The sequence below is a fragment of the Dioscorea cayenensis genome, chromosome 6, assembly GCF_009730915.1.
Source record: "Dioscorea cayenensis subsp. rotundata cultivar TDr96_F1 chromosome 6, TDr96_F1_v2_PseudoChromosome.rev07_lg8_w22 25.fasta, whole genome shotgun sequence".
NCBI classification, from domain to species: Eukaryota; Viridiplantae; Streptophyta; class Magnoliopsida; order Dioscoreales; family Dioscoreaceae; genus Dioscorea; species Dioscorea cayenensis.
Window position 1 is genome coordinate 3,771,927 of NC_052476.1, and position 25,180 is coordinate 3,797,106.

Consider the following 25,180-nt stretch of genomic DNA (forward strand, 5'->3'; position numbering starts at 1 on the left):
GAACAAAGAGAAAGATATAAAGAGGACATGGATGTGTGACATTTTTAGCTTTAACTATATATATATATATATATATATTTATATTTTTCTCTACTTTCATTCTGATTCTGAAAGCACCTTCTTCTTATCAGCATTTTTTACTGACATTCATCTGACATTACATTTATTCTAATTTTTATTTTTTATTTTTTGCATTATTTTCAACCCGCCAATTCCCTTTCTAATAGGTTTAAATTGAGAGAGAATGTCAGGTGGGGCGCAAGGAATATTTATTCCCTTTCAAAACTAAAGTTTGTATTTTTATGTATTTAATTATAAATTTGGATTAAAAAGTGGCTAAGTGGGAATAAAAGAGACTATTTTAGGGATTGTGAAACTAAGTAGTGTGTACAATCATGTTTTACTTTACTTCATTCCTACAATGCTTCAATCTCCATACTGTTAGAGTTCAAACTAATTAATATGATTGATTGAATGAATGATAAAGATACTCGTACAAATATACCAATGCATACATTGCTTTGATATCAACTCATCAATTTGTATTATTAATTTGTGTATCAATATTAATGGTTTTGACATAACATGGGGAGTCATTAGTCATGCTTTTTCCTTTTTCTTGGTAAGCTTCAATCACATTAAAAATAAAAACTTTAAAGATAGAGAGAGAAAGAGTGTGTACTATTAATACCTAATAAGTCTATAAGAGAAGAATACAAAATAAACATAGAGAGAAAAGTTAAATATGTGTGTGTGTGTGTGTATGTGTGTAGAGAGGAAAACTCTCTTTCCACAGGTTTCAGTGGTCCTGAGCTTAAAGTTAAAAGAGATGGTCGAAAAGCTCCCACTTATAAAGTGAAAAACATTAACAATACAAATCATCTTTCCTCTCTCTACTATTCCTTCTATTCTTTTTTGTTTACATTTTGCCTATAAACGAAAAGAAGCCAAACTTATTTATGTATTCGATAATAAATAAAAGGAAAATTAACATTCACTTACATACGTAATTTTCAGCTTTAAAAACCCCCTCACTGCCTACCGCATGCACAGACGGTAGCAGATTCAGTGGTTTGCTCCTTTCACTACTCACGTTCAAAGCCCCAGATGGGTGGTATTGTGAAATCTGGGTTTTAGGCACTGAAAATAGTGGGAAAGGCCAAAGAATCATCGTGTTGAAGGGCTTCTATAGTTCGATGAAGCCAATCTGCGAGATTCACGGTATTCGTCTTGTTAATCTCACCGTTACCTCATGCCTATAAATGGTTTCCTCGAGCAGAGAAATGAAATTAATTTATCGGGGATGGTGGTAAACCAAATGCCAAAATGAGATTTTATTATCGAGGCGAGGAGCATGTACCATTATCAATACTATAAGACATAGTTTGTAAGTTGTATTCGACAGGAAAAACTGATATTCTGATGAGTTAATTTCGTTGTAAAGAGGTTAATACCTAGATTTATAATTTATCTGTTGTGCCATTTTTATTAATTATTTAGCTGACTAGCATTATCCCGGGTTGCAAAATATTTTACTAATATGTTTAATAATTATGCCTTATATGAATTGTATATATATCCACTTGCGACAGACATTATCTTTCGTATATAGCCCCATTGGCGATGGCAAATTCTCAGTCTGCGTAAGCGGTGATGCTTGGTTGCGAGGTGTTGGCATGTGGCGCGTGGCGGTGCTTAGGGGTTATGAGTACAAAATGCGTCAGAATTAAGTGGCGACTAATTCTTGTCTGGCGATATAACCTCAATTTCGAACACACGTTGAATTCGTCGGTCGATGTGGTGACATGCGTTTAGCTTTCTCGGATCGAAGAGTCGACTGCTTGTGGGCTTCACACCATGAAGCCTTGAGGAAGAACCACCACATGGAATGACCCTTTCCTCAAGTCATTCCTCATCATCCTCCACTCCTCCTGTCTCTTCCCTCCTCTTCGCTGAATGACCAGGAAACTCTGCTCCCAGAAAAGAAGGGATGTTTACGTGAAACCTTGCCTCTTGGGAATCGATTAGTAATCAAGAACTAGTTAAACTATCTTTTCACACCCTTGGTAAATCTGTCTCGCCAATTTTTGAATCACGGAGGATTCTCCAGTGATTATGGATAGCGGAAAGCGGAATTAGAGGCATTCGACTTGGGTAGCCAGAAAAGAAAGTTTTCCGCAGTATTGCGCACGTGATTGCGAGGAGATTCTACAGAGGGAGGAGATCATGAAACTATCCTTTAAGGCAGAGGGTTGTTTACCACTTGAGACTTTACATTACGTTTAAGAAAATGGCGTCGATTATGTCTGTTTATTACGTTACATGTTTAGCCTCGAGGATGCGTCGTTTAAAGTCCTACCGCAACCGCGTTTAGAGTTAATAGTCGTTTTCATGAATGTGTGTTGTTTAACTTTTTTAATGTTGTATACGTTTTGGGGTTGAGTTGATCACGCTTGTTGTCTGGCCGTATGAAAAATTGAATGTCTGGGCCTTGTTCGTTATCACGAGGAATTAGTCGTGAGTGTCGAAATCCGTGAGGGCGTTGTAAATATTGTAAATGTTGTAATCTTTGTAAATGTTGTAAATGTTGTAAAATCTTCCTTTCGTCAGTCATTACGAGAATGTTGTCGTTGGATGTTAGTCGACGTTTTGGGTGTCGAACATTTCAGGGGATTGTCTTGGTAATGCGATCAAAAGGGAATTTTGACTTCAAATTTCATAAAGAGCGAAAAACATCGGGTGTTGTGGAATATGACTGGAGTAGGTTTAGCCGTTGGAAGGCATAACCGATGCATCAAGAGTAACAAAAATACTTTGAATCAAAGGCAATCGACGAAATCCCTTGCGGTGGTGGCGCTGGGATTGTCGCGTCACGGCGTCGAAAAAAATGGGTTAGCGCCGCGAGTGATTGACTCGAGGGCGAATCCTTATGCTGAGACCGTGACATTAGGAAGGACGTATTGAGAACTGGTGTCACCATGCAAGCGGGGCTTGGTTGCGGGAAAGAAGCGTGCAGGGTGGTCGCAAATGGCGATGTTTATCTCGACTATGTTTGTTTGCTTTGAGTATGTGGATAAAGGTGGGTGAGACAAATCGGCGTTGCGATCGTGGAGAAGGCGGTGATCGTTTTAACGTCGTTCTTTTCTTTTCGGTAGCGATGTGGTATTGCTGCCCTGGGATTCGAAGAGGGCTTGCGGTATTTCTTCATTTCTCGATGGTACCCGCCTCGGCCAGGAAAATATCGGGTGCGCTCTTTGGGTGCCGCGGGGAAAGATGGTAACAATGGTTTCCGTCGCCGGTATAGTCGGCCAGCGAGTGCGATGCCAATTGGACTTGGTTACGTATCTAAGTTGGCGATGCCTTATACGAGGGTGGAGATTATCATGAGATAGTACTGCCGTGTCGGACGAGGTCGAGACCTTGTGGCAGATGCGGTCTTCCGCCTAACCGCCACATGCGTCTTGTCTTGACATTTGGGCGATTTTATGGCCGATGTCGAGACTTGGGAAGGCGTTGAGAATCTTTGAGTCTATGTAGCATTGCATTAGGCGTCCGCAATTTGAATTTCGATGATCTAGTAGATGAAGGCTGGATATCACTGACTAAATGTGGTTGATTGTCATCGGATATAGCGGTGGTGGTGTCTGACAGGTGATGGTTGGGGTGAGATCTGTTGATGTGATCGTTGATACTTGGATCAAGGAAGCTCGTGTTTTAGGTGGCGAGTAATTACACTCCGCCCAAGATGCCGAATGTTGGTTTACACTTAACATTTAGTATTACCCTTTAAGCATTCTCAATCTTTGTTTAATTACACTTTTAGGCTTTAAATAATGTCGTTTCGTTTATTTAATTCTGATAATGTTTAAAAGCATGTTGACGAATTATTTAACATATTTGTCTTTGTTTAACCTTATTTGCAGGGTTGAGTTGATCTTGGCGTGTTATGTAGCAAGGCGTGACAGCGACGAATGGAACCTACTTATGCCGGACATACGGGCAGTTAGAGATGCGTTGTTGGGGCGGTAGAAATCTTCGTGTTGGTGTTCGTTGTGTGGAATGATGCGTTGAAGTGATCGACGATGCATCGCTGTAAGGATCTGCGCCATCGAGGCTTGTTATCGAGGTGGCAAGTTTATGGTATCCTTATGACAATAACTTCGGCCGACAATGCGAGCAGACACCAGCGTCGTCGATTTATTGGCGGGTACTTCCGCGTGGAAGCAATTACAAAGCTGGCGTGCAAGGCTATGTTCACGTACCCGGCGGTGGCCGGGCCTTGAGACGGAGTCGTGAGCCGTTTGCGCTGTGACTAGAAGGCGACTGGGCGGCCTAGACGAAAAAGGATCGAGTCATAGCGTTTGATGTCCCTTGAGATTACGTGCGGTATTGCCAAGGATCCGATCATGGCGTCCTTTGTTGTATCGCCGACTAGGCATTGTTAATCGCCCAAGCCGTGTGAAACATTGTGTATTTCGGCGAATTAGATATATTTTGCGGAGACATTGTTGTTTCTTCGTTTTGTAATTTAGGCTCTAGTGATGTTTAAACGATATATAGTATCATTAATGATAAGCGATATCCACCTTGCTTCAGCATGAAATTAAACAATGAAATGGCCAGATGAAATTTAACACCTTCTGATTGAAAACAAACCAATTTACATTTGAGATATACCGATCCTTCTTGTCAAGCAATATAGATTGGATTGTGTCCATTGATGCGTGACTTATATTGATTCTTGATGCGTTTATTTAAACGGAGAAAGTGTTATTTTAAGCGAATTAGCGTAATTTGAAATATTTAAAATGATGTTTTAAAGCGATATATACCATGTTTTAAACAATACAGTGAAATGTGCACTTATTCTGACGTAAATTAAACAATGAAATAAAATAGAGATGGAATTTAACCACTTCTGATTCAAAACAAACAAAATTTCGTTAAGATATATACAAAGTCGTATTTAACGACACGAAAAGCAATCAGATGAATTTGTCGATTTACATTTAATGGTGGTGATTCTACAAGACATATTCAGCAATTTAACACGCTTATGGCCCCTTTGTCATGAACGTACCTCCCCACTCCTTAAGTATCACCGGGTAACATCTGTCCCGAGGTAAGGAACATGCATGCTGCGGTGGCATCGCTACCCCATTGTTGCTCGTCATGCGCCAGCGTAGGCAGGCGCCAATCTGGCCTTCCTTGTTTTGGCGTGGGGTTTTACGTAGCCGATGCTGCGGCGGGTACTGCGAAATCGTAGGCTCGCCTAACCCACGTGTCGACGCGAAAGGTGGGCCAAATTCGGCAGCCGAGATATGCAAGTCGGATAGAATGGAATTTAAATACCAGATATTAATCGGATATCGGTGAAACTTACCGTATCCAATAGCATTCATATAAATACCGGGACGTGAAGAATAATCACGCTGTTCTTGTTTATCATTGTCGGGGACGACGGCGTGGAAGTGGCATTCATGATTATCGGAGGATGACAATTTGAGCTTCATGCGGGTTGCGCCACGGCATCACGATCATAAACACATGGTATATGGTAATAAATGAAGTCACCACTTTGGCATCGCTTATTGTAATGATAGATGATGGGCGCTTCTTGTAAGGATATGGCTCTTTGCTCACTTGACTTTTGTATTGTCATCTGGCGTATCCGTCAATAGGTGACCGTCTTCCACGGCGGCGTGTATAACTTTGTCGGCGATGTGGTCGTGACGTCGTTCTTCCATAGCGGCTTGATCTTTGAGGATGTGATAGCAGATGTTAGAAGACCATATTGTAAATATTTAAATGATATTATCAATTGTTACATGATATTATATATAATTAAGCCCGGTAGTGACTTAAATGATAACGTAATGGTATTAAGCAGCTATTAGGTAATAGTTAATATAAGAAACCGCTTTAAACAATATCGTAAGCGTTAAGCACGAATCCTTTAGGCGATTGAGGAAGATCCTCGTCGACTCCACCTTCGTATTTATTCAAACGACTCGGGCGACCATTTCTTCTTCTTGGGAACTAAAAGCTTTAGAAGATGCAGTCGATTTTTGATTGGCCTTCATCATCTCTGGTGCTCGGTCGAGTCTTCCATTGACATCTTCCTTGATCTGGGGCAGTGGGAAGCATATTCTGAAACAGCGTCACTTACGTTGTTGTTCTTGTTGTGGGATTGTGTCGCTTCGATCGAGGACGACGGCGGCGGCGTAACTTATGACGGCTTCGCCACATGGATTCTTTGTTGTGGTGGGATTGCTGCTCACGCTGCGACGCTTGTCGACGCGACCCGCAGCAGCCAATTCGACGTCTTCTCAGCCAAGTAGCGCAGCAACAACATCGTTAGAACAGCGCCCTTAACCCGTTCTTGACCTGGAGATTGTGTCCATCTTTGACGCGCAACCAGCGGCCGGTTCATCGGATCTGCGATTCATCAAGAAGAACGGAGTTAACCTACCAGCCGCGGCAACCCACACCGTCTCGATGTCCTCAATCATGGCCCGTATCATCAGCAGCGACATTTCATAACAACGCAGTGGAAATAGTGTTGCTATTGTTCGTCGTCATTAGAGGTAGGAGAAGCCATATTAATTCTCCTCTTTTTCCAAGTCTGAATGTGACCCTTGGAATGACCTTCACAGATAATTAACCGTCGATAAATCCAATTCAACACCTTCGTTAATCAGGGTGCTTCAGATTCTTTCGAGAGAATGGTAGCGATAGGTTGTGACGCAAACCATATAATTACTCAATAAAACTCGACGGGAAACTCGATCGTCAATATCGCGCACTCGTAAAGGATCGGTGACATCTTACTAATATCCACTTAGGAATTGAAACCTCTACGGTCGGAGAGGCTGCTTGATCGAGACTGTCGTTAACTAGTGGTAGGGGTTGTTGCGATCTGTAGGGGTGGGGAGGGCTTCTCCGTGATCGAGATGCGTCTTGGCGTGGTGGGGTTTGGAAGTAGGGCTCGTCGGTAGCCTTAGCGATAGATGCCTCGTCTGCAGCCGAGCCGAGTGGTTAGGGCGATGGCGTCCATCAGTGGGTTAGGCGCCAGACAAATATTTCTTCTTGACATTAAGAACCGACTCGAAACTAACATATGCTTAAACCAAAACAATTTCGGTGAGATCGTTCAAACTTTTAAACTATAAAACTATATATTTAAGCGTTATAAAATATCAAATTACTACGAGAACAAAATATTTAAACCGGTATGAATAATAGTTAAAGCGGTAAATACTAAAGTTAAGCTAAATAAAATGTTTAAACATTAAAGACTTAGTGTTAAACATTGTCTCATGATTCCCCATTACCTCTTTTCCATCGAGCGATGACAAGCCTGTTTCTCACAGTCGCTTGCTTCCGTGAGTCACTTTCACCAGATGCACGACGATCCTGGGATCTTCGCTAGAAACGGACTTTCTTCCCGCTCGTCACTTTCGTGAAACCAGACGTTAAGCGGGAGCCGAGGCAACCCTTAATGTACCACTGTGATTTGGTCTCTCCCGTGGCGTCTATCTTGCGCTCGGCGTCGCTCAGTGGAATATCCTCCATGAAGCCACTTGTGCGTCGCTGGCGCCCGATCGCGTGTCGCACGTGGTCGGTAGATCGTCGAGCGAATCAGCGATCCGAGTTCGAACCGAGCATGATGTATTTGGGAAGAGGCATCCCCATGAGTACGCCATCGGGAGTTTGACAAAATTATCTTCTTCTACCCTCCGTCGAGCAAGTTGCGCTGGGATGCTCTTGATGGAGTCTCGTGTCTCGTAGGGTCTTTGATGAATCACAGCCCTTGAGCCCGACGCTGGTTTTCTTCTTACGAAGACCACGCGTCGCCGTCTAGCGAGACCAGGAACGAGGGCCACATCTGGAGGTGCGCAAACTCAGCGGGAGGCTTTCCCGATCCCGACGATTTATTAGTGCGACCATCGCATGTTTGCGAAAGAGAATCGAGAAGGGCCTCTCTTGGTATATAGGCTTCCCGGCTCAAATTGAGCCGCTATGACGGTGTCAGCTCGAATAATCTCCCGGGTGTCGAGGTCGTACTTAAGCTTTCAATTGGTAAGGTCTCCCTTGGCAGCTGTCAAATAAATGGCTCATTAACTAGGTTGGCTCGCCATAATCCGAAACTCCCGATAGATAACAACACGATTCAACATGTAGTATTGATGAAAAGTTTAGCCGAAATATAAAGGTTTTAAAACGGTAAACTCTCGGTTATTAAACGAGATATAAAATGTTAAACAGAGACCCATTTTGTTAAACAGAGACGAGAATACTTGAACAGAGACAACAAATGTTAAACTGTAACATCTCATTTCTTAAACGTCAACCCTCATTTGTAAATCGCAACCATATCAAACGAAACGAGAAATGTACATTATAAATATTACACAAATCATATAATCGAAAAAACTATTTCGATAGTGTATCACATCGAAAATGCAAAACAAAACAAAAACCCTAGCCGAGAAATCTCCTCAGACTAACAAAACCCCTGTAGAAATCCCTGCGGACTTCAATATCTTCCAACAAAAATGAGCACAAAAACAAACTGAAAAATCTTTTCGTATGTGAGCAGGTAATATACAAAAACCATACTCAATCACCTTAGATCGAATCGATGAAATGCCAACTAGTCCTATGGGAACTTCTCCGAGATACCGGTGGAAAGGGAAAAGTCGATGAAATCGCCAATTCATGAGGCTCACGTAGAGACAACTCGAGACGACTCGAATGGAAAAAGTCAAGACGTGAGTTGAGAAAAGCATTAAACGACTCCAATAAATTGCCTCTGGGTTTACCTCACTGAAAACCCCCACTTCCTCCTCAAATCGCCGAGACGGTCGTGAGACCACGACTCCCTCATGCAGGCATTTTTCAGCCCAAAAATTTGAAACTCACTCCGTCGCATCACATTCCGCAGGCGTCGGGGGTTTTGAAAAACATGACTTTTAAAAGGAGGGGTTTGTGTGATCAGAAAACTAACGTAGTGTTTTTGGCAATTTTACAAACTTAAAGGGTTTTTTTGGCAATTTCCACTATTATATATGATATTGTCTCAAAACTTTCCGTAAAATTTAAAAATTTTTTATGCAAAATCAAAAAAAATGTCTAATTATTATAAAAATAATAAAAATATCTCAAAAAACCCCACAAGAAATATATATTAAAAAAAAAAATGAAAAAGAATCAATGGCCATGGAAGTATATATCATCTCAAATTACATAGAGCTCCACAAAGCAAAGCTTCAACAACTCCTCCGAGCTCCAACAATGGCGACCTTCTTAACCTCTCCAACCCTCATCATCCCTCGCCCAATCCCAAAACCCCATCTCTCCTGCTCACAATCACCACAAATCCCTCCTCCTTCTTCTCCATCCCAACAACAACCCCTAAACCCAATCTCATCTTCATCGCCTTCAAAACCTAATCCTCAAAGACCACAACCTCCATTGAAGCCTAGGGTTTCATCGACGCAGCCGGAAAGCACCGATTGGGTGGCCTCCACCTTGACCCGCCGCTTCGGCCTCGGCGCTGGCCTCGCTTGGGTTGCTTTCCTCGCCATCGGCGTCGTCTCCGAGCAGATCAAAACCCGCTTTGAAGCTTCTCAGCAAGAATCCAATACTAGGTTTTCCCCTTCTTCTTCTTCTTCTTCTTCTTCTTCTCTGCTTTCTATTTCCATTTCACTGGTTCATATGATTCCAATCTATATATATATATATATATATATTAGAGCTATTTATTTAAATTTATTATATATAATGTTGATATTATTTATAATTTTTTTCTTTTTAAGTTTTTATGTTAATTTTAAATTATTTCTTTTATTATATATGGTCTGAGTAAATTTGAATTTTTTTGGAAATACTTTTTTATATCAATTTTTTTATTATATTATATTGGCTTATAATGTTTGTAGTATTTGTGTTTTATTATTATTATTATTATTATTTTAATTTTCAGAATGCATTTGTATTTTACGTTTACTATGTTATTTTAAGTATAAAAAAATATTTTAGATTGAAAAGTAAGTGAATAATACATCTTTGAGATTGAAACACATGATTCTTTAACAATAATTAATTTTTATTTTATTTTTTTAATGTGTATAACTCAAATCAGTACTATAAACGGATTTGTGAACCATTTATAAATTATTTTAAGATATTCTAGATTTTGATTATTTAATAAATGATCTGAAATTTCTGATGGTGTTATTAAGTATAAAATTTACAAGTGAAAGAATGTAATGCTGAGAGTTTATGGGAGTATATGTAGAAATACAATTTTTCTCTAATATATCAGCTTTGATAAAAAAAAAAAAAAAAAATTGTCAAGATTAATGATGACATTCTGCTTTTATATATTTATTTTTTAGATTTTTTTTGTTCTCTTGATTAATTTTTAGGTTTTAATTTGATTTGCTGACTACAACAACTCTGCATTTTCAAAATTCTTTATTTAGAACTTGTTTTAGGTCTTATGGATAGCAAGATTGTTTTTAACATATTTTCCACTAATTCTCATCAGCATATATATATATATATGATAAATGTAACGAATGCAGTTAATTAAAACAGGTGCACAAATCGAGAATTGATCTCTAACCAGCATACCCTTTTTTTAATCCATATCCAAACATCCGTTGCTACTATTATGTTCAACGGGATTTGAATTCCTAACATTTAAAAGCCCCACACCATATGTATTTCATAATGAAACTAATACTGCTCGACTATGAACAGTGAGTTAATTTCACAAATATAAAACAATATTATTGTATATAATAGATAATGTTCAGTGAGTTAATTTTTCCATAAATGAGAAAATAATAAAAAATTTTGCATGCAACATCAAATTGTTATACATTGCTTTTTTTTTTGTCTGCATAACACCAGAAGATTTACTTGCTTTTTGTACAGGACTGTGGAGAAAGAAGAAGAAACAGTGCTCCCCAATGGCATCAAGTAAGAAATTCATTTTTTTTTAAATAATAGTTATATTACCTATCATTATCTATATGACCTCTATTTACTATTTATTCTTATATTCCTGTGAAATTTATCTGTCAACCCAACCCAGCTGCTCTTTTTTTTTTCCACTCTGGTGCATTAAAATGACAAAAATACCCTCAATAGATCAAAAAAACAAATATGACAGGTTTTAGGAGGTTATATGTAAAACTATCAAATAATTTGGTTCTCCTTGCATTGTTAAAAAGTATTTTAGGAAATCTCATAATTTCTGTTGGAATTATTGACATCAATTAACTGCACATTTAAGTTAATTTTTGAAGTTAGCTTAGGAACATATTCTAAAGATCACAGAAATAGTTCTTGTTTTTTTGGTTTTGGCACTATTGTTTTTAGAATTCACGAATTTTAAATTAGTACGATGATTTTAAGAACTACAGGCACCAAATGGGTTTCAAATGAGCTATTTTCAACATTATGAAAAGATAGATCTTTCTCACCGAATATTTTTCAAATATTCGAACGTGACACCACTTTATACCTAAGCTTCTATCACTTGGACCAACTTCTAATGAAATTAATAATAACTTTTGATAATAAAAAAAAACAATTTAGTTATTTTGAGGGGCACACATTTAAAAGAAAAAAAATCAAGCTTTTGTCTTAGTTTAGATATCAATGAACCTTTTCTAAATTAAAAACTAAAATAAACATACATAAGTATTTCATCAAACAAAATGCACATTTCACCTTATTTATTTCCACTCTTCTAAACAACATCATCTCTGATTCTTTGTTTTCAGATACTATGAACTAACAATTGGTGGTGGGGCTTATCCCAGAAAAGGAGACTTAGTAGTGATAGACCTTAAAGGGAGAGTTAAGGACAGTAACAATGCCCCATTTATAGACACTTTCAGTGAGGGAAAGAAGCCATTAGCATTGGTTATGGGGTCAAGGCCCTACACTAAGGGCATGTGTGAAGGAATAGAGTATGTTTTGAACTCCATGAAGGCTGGTGGTAAGAGAAGAGTTCTAGTACCTCCAACAATGGGTTTTGGAGATGATGGTGTTGATTTGGGTTCAAATGTTCAAATACCTCCAGCTTCTACCCTTGAATATATTGTTCAGGTTGATAAGGTTTCTATTGCACCCTCTTGATTTGTATTCCTTTAGTTTAAATTGTAGACTTTGGGGGTTTATCTTGTTTGAAATAATGAGTCCTTTAGCTATTTTATAATTTATATATATATATATATATATATATATATATTTTAACTGCTTGAGTTCAGAATTTGTTTATTTGTAAGAGGTGGGCACGGGCCGGTTAACCAGCCCGGCAGGTTTGACCTGTCGGGTTGTGGTTCACCGGCCCACCGACCCGGACCCGGCCCGGCTAGGTGTAGAATCCGCCGGCCCCGGTTGGCCCGTCGAACCCATGGGTCCGGGTCACAGGAAACCGGGCCCGGAACTGGCACGGCTTCCATGTTGAGCCGACGGGTCCGGCCGGCCCGGCGGGTTGGGCCGGGTTGGCCCACCCAATTAAAAAATTAAAAAATTCAGAAAATAAAAAAAAAGGAAAAAATTCAAAAAAATTCAAAAAACCGGGTTGGGCCCTGCGGGCTGGGCCGGGTTGCAACCTGGTTCTAAGACGGGTTTGGCCTGGCGGGTTGACTAGGCGGGCCAACCCACTGGGCCACGGGTTGGGGCAAGCCCAACCCGTAACCGGCCCGTCTCCATGACGGGCCGATTACAGGTCGTTGGCCCGGCCCGCTGGGTCAGTGACCCGGTGGACCGGTTTCGGGCCGGGTTGACGGATGGCCCATGCCCACCTCTATTTGTATAGGACCAATAATACAACTAATGAATATTTTTTTTTTTCAAATCCACGTGACATCTCATTAGCTTTACGGATCATATAAATATATCAAATATTAGCAGATGATGAAAAGTTAGGGAGAAAAAATATTAGAGAAAGAGATATATAGTGATATATACAGTGTTAGTGGGTTGTATCCAGTTGTTAAAGGGTGGTGGGTTAATAAATTTTATTATTTTTTTTTATGAGGTCTAGTAAAAATGAGATCGGTTCTCATTTTCACTGTTCATTTAATGGAACAGTTGGATATAAATCCAATGGTCATGAGAGAATATTTGTAAAATAAAAATCAACAATACGAGCTAAAATACATAGACTAAAACTGCATTTAATCCAAACTAAAAAAAAAAATTTGAAATAATAATGTCTTTCATATCACTAGATTACAAATAGAAACTTCAGGCCCCTCAATTTTTTAGTCTATGCATGCTTTTATATATACATCTCTATCTTAGGATCAAATACATAACAAATAGCATGTTGAGGTCTCAAAAATCAAAATGTTTAGCTACATCAATTGAATTTTCGAATCACAAATATCATGAAATTGTCCAACTGTTTATTTCGGAGTTAACTCGGCGGGCCGAATCCATTCAATAAGTGCTACATAACAGAGTGTAATTTAGATCACGGAAACAACCATTATGTATTTCATTTACTGTCTATGCAAAGCTACAACAGGTATTCATTAGACAAGTCGGTCATTTAAAACTACAATATGCTAGTAATCAATCTGAAAACCACAAGATTAAAGGCCTGTTTGGATCATCTTCAATTTATTTCTAGGTGAGAAGCAGTTAAGCACTTTTAGCTTGATTTTTCGTGTTTCAATTGATTGGCAGAGAAACACTGTAAAAAAGCAATAAAAATGCCGTTTCTTCTGAAGATATCAGTTTATAAAGTTTCAATGATAAATGATCTTAGAAGTGCTTGGGTTATGTTTTCCACTGTCAAAAATGCCTTCCGAGGTTAGCAACAGATGAAGTGTTCCTACGATAACTTGCCCGAAATGATAAATGTTAAAGCTTATTTAGAAAAGTACTTACACAAGAAGAACTCATGGAAAACTTTAAAAAGGTTTTATTTTTCAAGAAGTCAATCCATATGAGGCCTACAAATGGAAAATTAAGATTTCAAACAGTTTATTTACATAAATTGTAATTTCAAACATTTAGAATGTAATTAGAAATCTCAAAAACAAAAGAGAGAAAAATTAGCTTAACCTTACTCCGAGGTTTCGGCTGTAAAGCGGAAACTCGAAAAGGAAAACTCTTTTGAACCATAACGGCAATCCTTCATATATAGCTGGTGGTAATGGAACAAGAGGACTGGATGCAAAAAGATAAAAACCAAGTTTTAGACATTATAGAAAAGATCTAAAAACAAGAACTATAATGAAAGAAGGTCTACCTTGTCGTATTCTTGTATAACCGATACTCTTCTATACCACCGTATCGCTTGTCTGCTGATTCCTGCTCTCAAGAAAAGTGTAAATTTTAAGATGATAGATCCAAGAAAAGCATAATGTAATATAAAAACTTGTAAGTAGGGTCAAACCTCAAGAAGTGGCACACCGCTAACAAAAAGTAGTAAAAGCGTAAGAAATACGGGTCCAAATATTACAAGCCATTCAGCACCATGTAAAACCGGAGTCGATGCCACAAATATTCCCCACCAAAGAAGAATCTGTATCATCAGAGGAATAAGGGCGCAATAATAAACCTCTCATGATGTATTCCGATAAAATTATTCGTGTATAAATCATCCAATGAGCCATTAACATAAATCTCTGTAAATGCATCAACAAAAACAAACTCGAACCATATTCGAACAAATAGTGCTGCAGGAATATTTTTCTTATACCAGGAAACATACAAGTAATCAAGATTGAGCAGTAAGAATGATTAAATGCTTTTAACTTAACTATCTTGGCTTCATGCATGAATATCTTCTCAAGAGCATTCTCATAAACTTTGACTTGTATCTATTTGTAAAAGAAATGCTAACAAATTTAAATGGTTCGAAAATCTAGCTAAATAAAAATGCTGTCACCACCCTAGTAAACTTAGGATCCTTAATTATCACATTGTCGAAGAAAAATGAATATTTTCATCTTGTAAGCTTACCTAGAATCACATAATTTCCAGGAGAATATAAATGAACACATTATGCTTAAAAAGGCAATTCAAGAGATAAGATTGATAAACTAACTTCTCCGAAGTAATTTGGATGGCGACAATATCTCCAAACTCCTACATTGCACCATTTTCCCTTGTTTACCGGAGAGTTTTTGAAGATAAGCTTCTGCTGATCAGCAGTGGCTTCAATGGTTATACCAATGGACCACATTATCCACCCGATAATGTCTCGAGCTTGCACGGATGGGTTTCTATTGCTAGCATTGACAACCGTGACAGGCAAGCTCACAGTCCAGACCCACACAGCCTAGCACAAAAATGAGCAAATGAGACACATTTCGATATGCCATCCGGGAATGGGTAAAAGTATCAACGTTTTCTGTTTCATGCAATAGAGAACCTGGAACATCCAAAAAACTGCCAATTTTCCCAAATTATTACGCATTTCATCGAATCGGCGGTCCTCTCCCCATTGCAAGATTCTGCTTGTAACCATGAAAAAAAATGAGGAAGTGATGATCTCTCCAAGAAAAGTAAAGAACTTTTCTTTGATCATGATACAATCTCTAACTTGACTTGGGTATAATTCTAGTTCTGCTTATAATGATCGACAAGCTAACCTCATTAATAAAAACAATCCAAGACGAAATCCCCATATAACAACAAGCACAGTCAGGACAATCTGAAAAGCAAAATATTAGTGTGAAACATTTCAGCATTGTATATTTACCAAAATCTAACATGATTAATTTATATGAACAGAAAAATAAATAAATAAAAGTAGAAAATCACTTAGATAAGTGAGATATCGTCAATCCCATATATTCATTTGTAAACCAATGAAAGCTACATCTATCTGCTTTGTGCAACAAAAATATGGTTATTAAACAAGTTGTTGCTATCATTACCACCACTCATCATGGATTCAATAATCCTAAATTTATCCCAAAAATGCTACTAACGGTCACTGTTTGTGGGTGATATATTGATTGATCTTTTACATGTTAGATATGCACAAGTTAAAAGTCTTACATTCTACCATACAACTGACACTGATGATTCTGGTATGTCATAGCATTTTTTTGGAAAAAAAAAAGTTAATTCACTTACATGTCTCATATATGTGTATAATATGATGTACTATTAACATATGGTGAATGTAAATGTTCTTACAGCACTGAACTAGCATAACAAATGCAACTGAAAGACCCAGCAATAACAGTTAAATGAACATAAGTTAGCAAGACAAGTTAATACTGAAGTCAGCCAATGCTTGGAGAACCATTTGATCTATATAAATTTATGTACTGTAAATAGAAGGAAGAAAGCCTTGCCTGTCTGAAATGCCATGTTCCTTTGATAGCGAGCGTCAATATACTAAGTATAATGAAGTTTGTGCTACCTGCATAAAGGACATGTAAATGCATGACAATGTCACAGTACTTGAAAGGAAATAAATACAAACTAAAATGAAAAGTTTCCTTTCTTTTGTCAAAATACAAGAAGGCTAATAAAACAATCACCACATTGAGTAGTTTATCGTTTAGATTGTGCTAGTCAAAAGTTATCATAGTTTCAAATGATGGAGCAAAATAGTTCTCTTTGGATTGAGAGGTTACAAATTTACCAGTTCTGGAACAATTTAATCTTGCTATACTTTTCTCTCTACACTATTTATCCTAATTCCTCACTCTCGGCGCTATGGCCATACATATATGAATCATATTGTTTTGCTATGCTTTATCCATTCCATATGTTTCTTCCATTAGCTCCCTGAAAATACTCAGATCAACCACCGTTTGTTTCTATTCAACGCATAGGATTTGACAGTAATTATTGTAGAGAATAAAAATAGATCATAGTCCATTTGAGGATAGAACCATGGGTGAAGTAACATAGAGAGGAAGGAAGAAAAGAGAATACTACTATACATAGAATCACTAAATACATATAAATGCTAAATGTATTCCAGCATTCAAAAGGTTGTCCTTTTGCTAATAGTCTAAAAATTTGCCTGAAAAGAAGTGCTTGACAATTTGACAGTGTTCATCTCTTGATTAATTCAATACACAATCTAATTAGGATCATACCTCCACAAGCATCATTCATGAAATAGGAAATAGTAATCCATGTGCTAAAACTATCTTAGTATTAGTAATTCAACACCTCAATTAGCAAAACTAACAAAAAAAAAACCAAAAAATTCTCTCTCATCATGTAAACATGATTAGTAACACATCCACACACACAAGCATCATTCATAAGATATGAAATAGTGACCCAATTGAAATTCAGAGCACAAAACAACACAATTCAGCATCTCAATTATCCAAACTAACAACAAAAATCAAATAATTCATTCTCTCATCACGTAAACATAATACATACACACAGATATATATATACAAGAACAAAGTGAAAAAATTACCAGCAAAATCAGTGACCTTATCAAACTTGAGCAGAGCAGTTATAATGAAGAACACCAACTGATATCCTACCTGCAGAAAAAACCCCATGCTTTGTCAGACAAACACTTCAACAGAAAAAACAACAGAAAAAACAAAGATAGAGATAGATAAAAAAAAAAAAATAAAACAACAAATTACAGTGACAAGAGCAGTGAAGGCAAGGAAATGGGAATCAAGAAGGGTTCCTCCCATTGGTTTTCAGTATGTACTATGTTTGGTTTGTAATCTGGAAATCCAAAGAGAAGAGGTTGGTTAATACACAAAGGAGTTAGTGGTTGGGATTGGCAAAGCGTGGCAACTGTTTCATTGAGACATTTCGTCGAACAATTGAAAGGCATATGAACATCCACGTGAGCTTCTCTTGGACTAATTATGCCAAGAAGATCAAGACACGCAATGGACCGTTTACTTATTATTATTATTATTATTATTATTGAAATTATATCATAATATTTCTAATTTGGATGATTTCATTTTTGTAATACATGATGTGTGTGTATATATATATATACGCACAAGATAATGTAGAAAATTATAATAATATTAATCTTAATAAATTTATACAAATATAAAAAATTTTAAAAAAAGGAAAGATATTTTTATTATTTATAGAGTTTTTTATATTATAAAATATATGCACACAATTATTGGCATATGACATTATTTTTTAATAAATGATTATTATTATTATTATAAAAAATGCTTGACAGAATTTTTTTTGTTTATAATTATGGAAAAATCATGAATCCTCAACTATTGGGTTAGAAAGAAACAGGCGGGTGAAGTTAAGTTGTGGACCCCTTCTTTGACCATTGATTGGAGAAAACCGTTGAGTTGTAGCAACTTGATGTTGTTATGCCTTGTTTTGTTTGTTTGGTGGATTGTGTTGTTAACTTGATTTATTGCTTCAGGTAAGCATGCTGTCTTAATTGAATTCATTATGTATATTTATGTATTTAAATCATTAAGCTTTATGTTGTAAGCTTGCATTTAGAGTGTAATTCATTATGCATATGTTTATACATATACACACGTTTGTAAACATGATTTCACGCAAAGCATGTTTTGTTTAGTTAATTTATCTAATTATATATATATATTTATTTATTTATTTATTTATTTATTTATTTGTGCATGTGTATTTTGAAGCCTCGGTGCATGTGTAAGTGTATTCTCATTGTGTATTTTTGTTTTGTATGATATCCTGGCTAAAATATATATATATATATATATATATATAGTCATATATTTATTGTTTTAAAATTCTGACGATGCTTTTGTGTAAGCATGAGGCCTGGATTCAATTTATTTTTACCTCATGTTAATCATGTAATTAATGGACTGTTTAGCCATAATTTCATGTAAACGTTGGTTGCTTTTATACCCATGTCATGTATGCATGTTCTACAAATCCCTGTCTATTTTTAAAAAAAATTATTCTTTTAGCATCACTTTCACATGCATGTCATGCCACCTGTTATTTATAAACTTTGTAACCAACTGAAACCTCCATGTATGATCCCATATATTATATTGAACCATTTAAAAATACAAAAAGTAAAATTAACAGTATGACATACACTTAATTCTATAAATTTATAACTTAAGTTATATTGCTAAAAATAAAAAAAAAAATTAATTACCAGATAATCTAATATAATTCATCTCAATTATACTACAAAAACTAATATACTTCATCTCAGTAACACTAAATCAACTAACATTAGAATATTGATAATCTCTAACTGCCCATACATATTCTTGATTTTCCACTCTAAAAAGGTTACAAAAAGTGCAAAATACTGCAAAAGTATGAAAAGAACAAAGTAAAAGCCATATACATTTTTTGAATCAAATAAAAAACAATAAACTCATTCTTGAAATCAAATGAGACTAGAGCTCCAAACTCCATCAATCCATGAAATCTTGTGTAAAATTTTCATCATCATTGAACAAATGAATTCATTGGGATGATATGATTTTGCTTCTAAATAGAATGCCCAAGAACTTTGCTTTTGAATTGTGCTTCCATAGAATCATCTTTGAGGCTTTCCAATGGAATGAAGATAAATAGAAACAGAGACGATCCTGGGAGAGAAGAGGGTTAACTTTCAATACAGAGTAATTTGAGTCAGACATTGACAGGCACACAGAAAGACGAAGAATTTTTAACTAGAGTGGTATACTTACGTTGAGCCGAGGAAAAAGGCGAGTGATAAATGGAAGCTGAAGAGAAACACTGATACAACAGCAGTAAGTAGCATTGCCACTGAAGTTGAATACACCTGCACATCATGAAAGATCAATGACTTCGACAGTGAACTTCAAGTTATCAGTGATCCAACTTTATGGAAATGACTTTGTTTTTTTATCTAATATACAATTTGATGCTAATGTATGATAATATTTTTTGGGAAAAGAAGCTCTTTCAAAGGAAATATGGGTAACGGGCTAGACCTTAAAGTCAAAGTCTGGCAAGTAACAAGTAACAGAGCTATTGATCACATTTTTACTGAAGCAATGTACTCGGAGAAAGCTTGGATCATCGCTAATCCTAAAAACCTTTTCCAGGAAACTGAGCTCGGTACAAGAATATAAATATTTAAGAGAATGAGCCTCACCTTCACAATATTATCAGCATATTTCATGACCATCGATACAGCTATCCCACTGCATGTAATAAATGAAAATCAGAATAATGCACTACGACGCATGCACACACATGTATCTTTAAACTTGTATGAAATACTACAGCATAAATACCTGAGTGCATGATTGAAAACCATACAAACTGTGATAAATGAATACCCATGAAAGAATCCCCTGCGTTCCAAGGCACATACCAAATCAATTTCAACAAAATTAATGTAATGTCACACTTGTTATATATGGTTGAATAGAAATTTTAATTTGGTTGAAGAAAGAAAAAAAAAGTCAAGCCTACTTGTTCATGACAGCATCATAATCCTGAACACATATTGCAATTAGATTGAAAATCATCCCAAAGACATACAACCAGAAGTTTTGCACATTAATATTCCTCGAAGGTCTTTTTTTTATAATAGCCTGCATTTCAAACAGAAAAGAAATTATTCTGAACATACATATGTGGTCTTGCATCGTAAAATAACAGTGATTAATTAGTGTAGCTTCATCAATTCCATAGGCCATACCTCTGTGTAAACCCCAGCAAAGCCACTTAGAAGTGCCATGACCTAGAGAAAAAAAATTACCAACATCATAATAGATATGGTGTCTTTCCAAGTATATTGCCTAAAAATTATCAATTATATAAAGATATTCAATAATATCTGAAACTCACAATGGCCATCATCCAACCAGGAAAAGGTGTTTGAAGAACATGATCAGACCTGCGCAATGATACAATGAGATACTTACATTATACAATACTGATACCGTGAAAAATTTAATAAAGAAAGAAGTCATATTTCTTATATTTGTGAAAATTAAATCGTAAAAGAAGAGAAGAGTAAAATCTAAACAGCCCCAAAACCCAAAAAAGGAAAAAAATGCTGACGCTCAAATATTAAATAACGACTACATTATTAAACCAGATTCTGACCAACATCCAATTTTCATGGCTTAGATTTTAAGTATAAAAGTTATCCTACAAGGCATGGACTCAATGCTTACGAAGGGTTTAGTTGAGCTGTGGTGCACCCTGCACATAAAAGGATGAAAGCTGCCCACTGGATTTCACTTAACCTGAGAAAACAATAGTACATGGAGCATTAAAGATTCTTGTTGACGCCCAATTGTACAATATGATAAGAAAATGATTACCACTGGTGCAGTCAGTGTACAAGGGCACAAAATGGAATTATGGAAATAAGTGAAAAATAACATAAATGAATAAGTAATCATTAAAATTTCCCAAATGATCCTCCTGCGTAAAAAAAAGGCAAGAAAAAATTCAGAGGTAAAGCAACTAGACACAATTTACTGCATATATGTGGGAAACAATTAAGTGTGATTCCACTATTTCCAACATTAAATTCTCCTTTATTCATCATAATAGCATGAAACAACTGGGGATCAAAGTCTTTTGTTGAACTTTATAATCTACCTGAGGCTGTTCTCTTTCTTCAGAACTTGAGCGAGGATCATACAGAAGTTCTTAAATTGTTTAGTTTCGAAAATAGCTTCTCTAGGTTATAAAGAAAAAGGAATACACACTTAAACATAAGCAAAAGGTAAGAAATAGTGCCAATTCAACAGAAAGGATAAATGAAGTGATTTCTAAGAAAAATCTGTCGAAATTAAAAATTGATTATAAGGTGAAAGAAGACAACTAGCCTATTACTTGCATGGGAAAGGTTTCCTTTGAACATTCAGATAATTTTGTTCTTTCAAGGGAAATAAGTGATAATGATCAAACATTCTATTTCTCATTTTCGGCATTGGACATTTTTTTCGTTTTCCTTTTTTTGATTAAGGAAAGGGTGATCTACGAGCCAGAAAAAAAGTCACGGTGGACTCAAGATTAGCAGGCTTTCCCATATTTGAGGCATGGTATCTATTTTTATAGACTAAATAGAGAAATTATTCAACAGAAGAAAAAAGAAAGAAGCTGAAGCATGTTTATAATGAAATTAACTTCTTACTTCTTCTTTAGAATGATTCGGTACAAGACACCAGTGCTGATAATATTTAGGTTCTTCAAAATTTGATAAGCAGGAGCATCCACATAGGCAAAGATGTAATACTGTGGAAAAAAAAGAAAGTGCAATTTGGTCATGGTGTTCATAATTTAAATCTAATAATAATTTAAGTAGATATAACTCACCTACCTGAAGTAAGTTTTTAATCAGGTAGAGTGCTGCAGGGATAGGATAAACATTTACTTCATCAAAAGACATACTTAACCTGAGAATGAAAGGAGAACATAAATATGAGTAAGAATTATGTAACCCTTCGACTGCTGGGAAAGTTTTTAAATTTCAATCAGTCTAATTGAGAACAAACAAAAGGGATACTAAGCCTTTCTAATTTAGAAGAAAAAAAGGTATGCCATTGATCCATATATTTTACATTGTATAAATATTTTCAGGACATATTGCTTGAAAAAAAACTAGCTACACACAGTAAAATGCAAACAAACAGAGGATGAAAATTTCCCATAATTATAGTCTCTAAAATGAGACCTTGGTAGAAAATAAAAAGAGAATCCATTAAGACCATGGCAACTTTTATGACCATCATTCAAAATCATCAAATGATCATTTGCATCGAACCCATGCTTAACAAAGTTGCTCACTCCCTACTCCTTTACGCATACATAACTATTTAACCTAGCATTGGCTGATATGACAGTCCATTGATAGCCAATTGAACTTAAAACATTAGAGATCTATCTGAGAATGTTTACATTATATGCACGATAAGACCAAATGCACTACACAATTGAAAGTGGGGGCGCTCACTTGTTATCTTCTGTGACACCATCTTTTTTCCAGATTCTGACAAGAGCAGCAAGCGAAAATGCACATTTTAAAGCTTCCACCTAATCCGTAAGATGAAAAACAGACAAAAAATGGAAAAAAAAAAATTAGTTGGGCATACATTCTTGGAAATATACCTTTCACAGGTTCTTTTTGTTTAATGCACACTAAAAACCATCAAATCAAACAAATTATGTAGCTTGAACCTTTTCAACAAAAAGCCACATCAAATCCAATTCAATACACTCCAACAATCCTCACCGAAAAATTTGCAGTGGTCACACTGTAATCATACTTTCCTGCCCTTTTGGACCACACAATCAGTATCGCCTGAGAACTAGTTAGTATTGTCAACGCAAGAGTGACAAATGATCTGCCATACAAGAAAAAACACGAGAAAATCAAATAAGATCATCAATTTATTTTTGTTCAAGCTAGGGAACATGTCCAATTGAGCTTACTTCAGTCTCCAATCAGATCTCTTGCCCAGGCTGGGCACAGACCTAGGCAAATGAGCTGAAAAAAAAAAATGCATAAAGACTTGCTGATTCAGAAGAAGAAAAAGATATGAGTTTGAAGTTCGAACAAAAGAAAATTACCATCTGAATTAGGATTATGCTTCTCCTGAAGACTCTCTATATCATCTTGAGATGCACTCATGCTATCTTCCTACAAGAAGCAATGCACCCCATTAATTAATTATAGATTTTTACCAAACAGTGAAATAAAGTCCGCCAAATAAACAAATTGTTGGCCCAATCAAACATAATCAAAAAGCAAAGATCATGAAACCATTCACAAAATGCAAACTTAACAGCATAGCTCATTATCATCAACGAAAACTCAGAATCAGACCACAAACTTACCAAGAGAGTAAAAAGAAAGTAAAAGTGATGAGAGAAATACATCAATATAGCTCAAAGAACAAACTACAAAGGATCGGCAAACGAAACTTCGAAGGAAAATGTAGTAATTTTGAATGAGATTTCAAGAAAAATGGCTCATTTCCGAGCAAAAAAAGATGATTTGAGGTCTGCGACGGATTTGAAAAAAGGCCAGATTTTGCCGAATCTCATTGGAAAAGAAGAAGATAAAGAAAGAGATCTTCACCTCGCCTTTGATTTTTCGGTAATCCATCTTCAATTGTGAGGGAACTCAGAGAACCACAACTCTCTCTCTCTCTCTCTCTCTCTCTCTCGCTCGCTATCTTGCATTCATGTCTGTTTCCTTGTGAAGAGGATGAAGAATGCGAAAGTTCACAATTGGCCCTTGAACTAGGCCCAAATATTCATTTTTGGTCCTTAGTTATGAGAAAAATATCAATTTTCGTCCTGAACTACATTGACTTGTACAACATTGTTTAATGGCGCAAATACATTTATATTTGCTTTTAAATTATACCAATACTCTTTTTTTTTTGTCAATTCATTATATTTTAACTATATGAAAATTTAATTTAAATAATAATAAAAAAAAACTAAGTTTGATAGAATAATAAATATATTCACTAATAAATGCAACCCAAGTGTTTTGTCATGCATAGAGTGACAAGAACCGAGCAAGACGTGCCATCGACCAAGTAATTCCCCATGATCAAGTGTCATGGAGGTTTTCTTCGATAGTTAAGTAAAATTTTAATTGTTATAATATAAAATATCGTGTAAACTTAAAATATTGTAAATTTGTGTCGGTCTTTTAAAATTCTCTCCATAAGCCTAGAATAGGGTGAAAATTTCTAGGACATGGGAAAGACATAGATTTTTTTTTTTTTTAGGAAAGTGTGGATGAGTATAAAGTATTCTATAGAGTAAATTATAGCTATAAAATTGAGTCAATCCCCACCGTCCATTGAGGAGGTGGAGGATTTTAATGACTCATTGGGATATGTATTCTATGGATGGATTATCAAGAGATAATCCCTAGGCAAAGTTCTATTAAAGAGAAAGAGAAGAAAGTTATCGAAGAAGAGAAAAGAAGAGTTTGGAGGCCTAAAGGATCTTTCGGTAATTTTCTTCGCCTATCCGATGGGAGGGAAGTCATTCCTCTTATTTTACCGTTTTCCAGTTAGTTTTTTTTGGTTCTTTAGCTCCGAGAGCTTAGTATTGTTATTTGGTGATTGTTTGTTAAATCTTTGTTCTGTTGCTTAACTGAGAACATGGGTATGGATGGTTGATGAGTGGATGGATCTGCTTGATTTGCTGCTTGTTATTGCTAAAATAGTTAGATTTATGAAAT

General features: G+C 36.2%; 3 protein-coding genes across 7 annotated transcripts; 1 reads left to right on the top strand and 2 right to left on the bottom strand.

Annotated features, from left to right (window-relative positions):
- The first annotated feature begins 9,179 nt into the window (after window positions 1-9,179).
- LOC120263017 (peptidyl-prolyl cis-trans isomerase FKBP17-2, chloroplastic) lies at window positions 9,180-12,230 on the top strand. The gene is made up of 3 exons (XM_039270940.1): window positions 9,180-9,653; window positions 10,948-10,992; window positions 11,802-12,230. Exons 1-3 carry the CDS (start codon window positions 9,217-9,219, stop codon window positions 12,157-12,159), a joined length of 840 nt encoding a protein of 279 aa, XP_039126874.1. The 5' UTR covers window positions 9,180-9,216; the 3' UTR covers window positions 12,160-12,230.
- A 998-nt stretch (window positions 12,231-13,228) lies between these two features.
- Window positions 13,229-17,776, bottom strand: LOC120263941. 5 transcript variants are annotated; one of them, XM_039271921.1, is made up of 11 exons: window positions 17,622-17,776; window positions 17,444-17,513; window positions 16,350-16,417; window positions 15,636-15,697; window positions 15,416-15,497; window positions 15,089-15,322; window positions 14,435-14,563; window positions 14,288-14,349; window positions 14,106-14,205; window positions 13,924-13,988; window positions 13,229-13,480 (listed from the first exon to the last, which is right to left on the bottom strand). In XM_039271921.1, the coding sequence occupies exons 1-10, from the start codon at window positions 17,673-17,675 to the stop codon at window positions 13,965-13,967; spliced, it is 885 nt and encodes a 294-aa protein (XP_039127855.1). In that variant the 5' UTR covers window positions 17,676-17,776; the 3' UTR covers window positions 13,229-13,480; window positions 13,924-13,964. The 5 variants fall into 5 exon arrangements, with proteins under 5 accessions (XP_039127855.1, XP_039127853.1, XP_039127857.1 ...); XM_039271919.1 differs by lacking the exon at window positions 13,924-13,988 and having other exon boundaries at window positions 13,230-13,480; XM_039271923.1 differs by lacking the exon at window positions 13,924-13,988 and having other exon boundaries at window positions 13,230-13,480; window positions 14,101-14,205.
- Window positions 17,777-19,214: 1,438 nt separating this feature from the next.
- LOC120262986 (CMP-sialic acid transporter 2-like) lies at window positions 19,215-24,195 on the bottom strand. Its single transcript, XM_039270911.1, has 15 exons — window positions 24,056-24,195; window positions 23,545-23,614; window positions 23,407-23,461; window positions 23,207-23,318; window positions 22,928-23,007; window positions 22,295-22,370; window positions 22,109-22,209; window positions 21,138-21,209; window positions 20,806-20,854; window positions 20,657-20,698; window positions 20,428-20,549; window positions 20,247-20,306; window positions 20,105-20,153; window positions 19,674-19,768; window positions 19,215-19,571 (listed from the first exon to the last, which is right to left on the bottom strand). The coding sequence occupies exons 1-15, from the start codon at window positions 24,080-24,082 to the stop codon at window positions 19,520-19,522; spliced, it is 1,062 nt and encodes a 353-aa protein (XP_039126845.1). The 5' UTR covers window positions 24,083-24,195; the 3' UTR covers window positions 19,215-19,519.
- Window positions 24,196-25,180: the final 985 nt, after the last annotated feature.

What these genes read in the sequence shown, in the direction of transcription:
- LOC120263017 (XM_039270940.1), top strand. Translation starts at nt 9,217, where the DNA reads ATGGCCATGGAAGTATATATCATCTCAAATTACATAGAGCTCCACAAA. An exon ending in CAGCAAGAATCCAATACTAG is followed by an intron (nt 9,654 to 10,947) that starts GTTTTCCCCTTC and finishes CTTTTTGTACAG; the next exon opens with GACTGTGGAGAAAGAAGAAG. An exon ending in GTGCTCCCCAATGGCATCAA is followed by an intron (nt 10,993 to 11,801) that starts GTAAGAAATTCA and finishes CTTTGTTTTCAG; the next exon opens with ATACTATGAACTAACAATTG.
- LOC120263941 (XM_039271919.1), bottom strand. Translation starts at nt 17,675, where the DNA reads ATGGGAGGAACCCTTCTTGATTCCCATTTCCTTGCCTTCACTGCTCTT. An exon ending in GAACATGGCATTTCAGACAG is followed by an intron (nt 15,698 to 16,349) that starts GCAAGGCTTTCT and finishes TTTGCTTTTCAG; the next exon opens with ATTGTCCTGACTGTGCTTGT. An exon ending in TTTACAGCCGAAACCTCGGA is followed by an intron (nt 13,481 to 14,105) that starts GTAAGGTTAAGC and finishes TCTGTTATGTAG; the next exon opens with CACTTATTGAATGGATTCGG.
- LOC120262986 (XM_039270911.1), bottom strand. Translation starts at nt 24,082, where the DNA reads ATGGATTACCGAAAAATCAAAGGCGAG. An exon ending in GCATAATCCTAATTCAGATG is followed by an intron (nt 23,462 to 23,544) that starts GTAATTTTCTTT and finishes TTTTTTTTTCAG; the next exon opens with CTCATTTGCCTAGGTCTGTG. An exon ending in GGTGTCACAGAAGATAACAA is followed by an intron (nt 22,371 to 22,927) that starts GTGAGCGCCCCC and finishes TTTCATTCTCAG; the next exon opens with GTTAAGTATGTCTTTTGATG.